General features: G+C 45.4%; 1 protein-coding gene across 1 annotated transcript; it reads right to left on the bottom strand.

The window, feature by feature from the left end:
• Positions 1-657: 657 nt before the first annotated feature.
• LOC113409044 (olfactory receptor 11A1-like) lies at positions 658-1,620 on the bottom strand. The gene has a single exon (XM_026662594.1). It carries the CDS (start codon positions 1,618-1,620, stop codon positions 658-660), a length of 963 nt encoding a protein of 320 aa, XP_026518379.1.
• Positions 1,621-1,822: the final 202 nt, after the last annotated feature.

Genomic DNA, 1,822 nt, shown 5'->3' with positions numbered 1-1,822 from the left:
CAGCTGTTTGTGGGCAAACTGAAGTCTTTTTTGATTCTATGCTCTTTGGGGGCAGGGACTGTGGATAATACTTGGCAGAACTAGGCCCCAGTTCTGACTACAATCTTTGTTAGCTACCTTAATAATAAAGAAAAACAACAACAATAATTAATTCCAAATTAATCTTTATTCAGGCAGGTCTGGATGTGAACTCAGTTCAATTTTTGAGAAAATGTTTCTGGGAAATGGTTTATGATATTCATCCTGATCAGCTGGGAGTACAACATGGGATTCCCTTGTCTGTTAAATCTGGCGGGGTGGGGCATGGACCAGATCTGTAGCTAGTACAGGCAGTCCTCGGATTTAAGACACAATTGGTTCCTGAAAATCACGTCTTAAGTCAAAACGTCATAACTCTGAACCAATTTTCCCATACATACATATTATGAACGGGGGAGCATCATAAAGTCAAAACCAGCGTCGTAAAGTTGATTTTATACTTCGATTTATAAATGTCGTAAGTGCCATTTGTCTTAAGTCAAATGTCATAAAGTCGAGGACTGCCTGTACAAACTTGCACAGCTCCACTGATTCAAATGAAGTTATGTCAGTTTACACCATCTGGGAATGTGGCCCAGTATTTTTCATTTTAAAGTCCCCCATGCTCCCTTTTTTACTTTATCTCCTTCGAAAATCCATCAGTCTAGCGGCCATGGTCCTCAGGGCGTCATTCACGTCCTTGTTTCTCAGGGAGTAGACCAGAGGGTTGAGCAATGGAGTGACAAGGCTGTAGAGCAGGGAGAATATTTTGTTTAGGTTTACGGCTGAGTTGGCTTTTGGCACAATGTAGACCATGGCCAGAGCCCCATAGAAAGTGCTGACCACAGTAAGGTGAGAGGTGCAGGTGGAGAAGGCCTTCTGCCTTCCGGTGCTGGAAGGGTTTTTTACTATCGCTGCTATGATGAATGCGTAGGATGTCAGGGTTAGCAAGAAGGGGATCAGGGTGGCTGTAGCTGCTAGCAGGAATGATGCTAAAGTGATCAGATGGGTGTCACTGCATGACAGCTTTACCAGGGGCATGAAATCACAGAAGAAATGGTCGATTTCATTAGGGCCGCAGAAACGTAGCCTGTAAATCCAGGCAACCAGCACTGGGTTGAAGAGGAAGCCACCCAGCCAAGAGCAGGATGCCAGCTTAATGCACACCCTCCAGTTCATGAGGGTCATGTAACGCAGAGGGTTCCATATCACTAAGTAGCGATCGTAAGCCATCACCGTTAGCAGCAAGATCTCGGTGGCAGCCTGGGAGCCAAAGATATAAAGCTGCGTGACACAGCCACTGAAGGAGATCGCCACGCCCTTCTCAGCCAAGAAACCTTGCAGCATTTTGGGGACTATGTTGGACGTGTACCAGATATCCAAGAAAGACAAGTTTCCCAGGAAGAAATACATGGGGGTGTGGAGGCCCTTGTCAACCAGAATAGTGACAATGATCAGGGTGTTCCCAGCCATGGTGGTGATGTATGTTAGGAGAACCAGCACAAAGGGACCCGTCTGGAATGGGTAGAGGTTCCTGAACCCACAGAGGATGAATTCTGTAATGTCACTTTGATTTCCCCTCTCGACATCTGTCATGTGCATGGTTTCTAGGGAAAGCACAGCACATAAATCAAGCATAGACAGACAATAAACCAGAAAGATTCTGGGACTAGACCCAGCCTTTAAAATGCAGTCCTATGTCAATAAATGGCTTTCATCCCTATGGTTGCAAAACCAAACACTATCTACTGAAAGAAGATTGTCCCCCACCAGCGAATTGAGAGAAATGGGATGTCTTACTGCC

Source organism: Terrapene carolina, unplaced genomic scaffold (assembly GCF_002925995.2).
Source record: "Terrapene carolina triunguis isolate 2854851 unplaced genomic scaffold, T_m_triunguis-2.0 Scaffold28689, whole genome shotgun sequence".
In the NCBI taxonomy this organism is placed as follows: domain Eukaryota; kingdom Metazoa; phylum Chordata; order Testudines; family Emydidae; genus Terrapene; species Terrapene triunguis.
The sequence above is the reverse complement of the archived record's forward strand: the minus strand, read 5'-3'. Positions and strand labels throughout refer to the sequence as shown.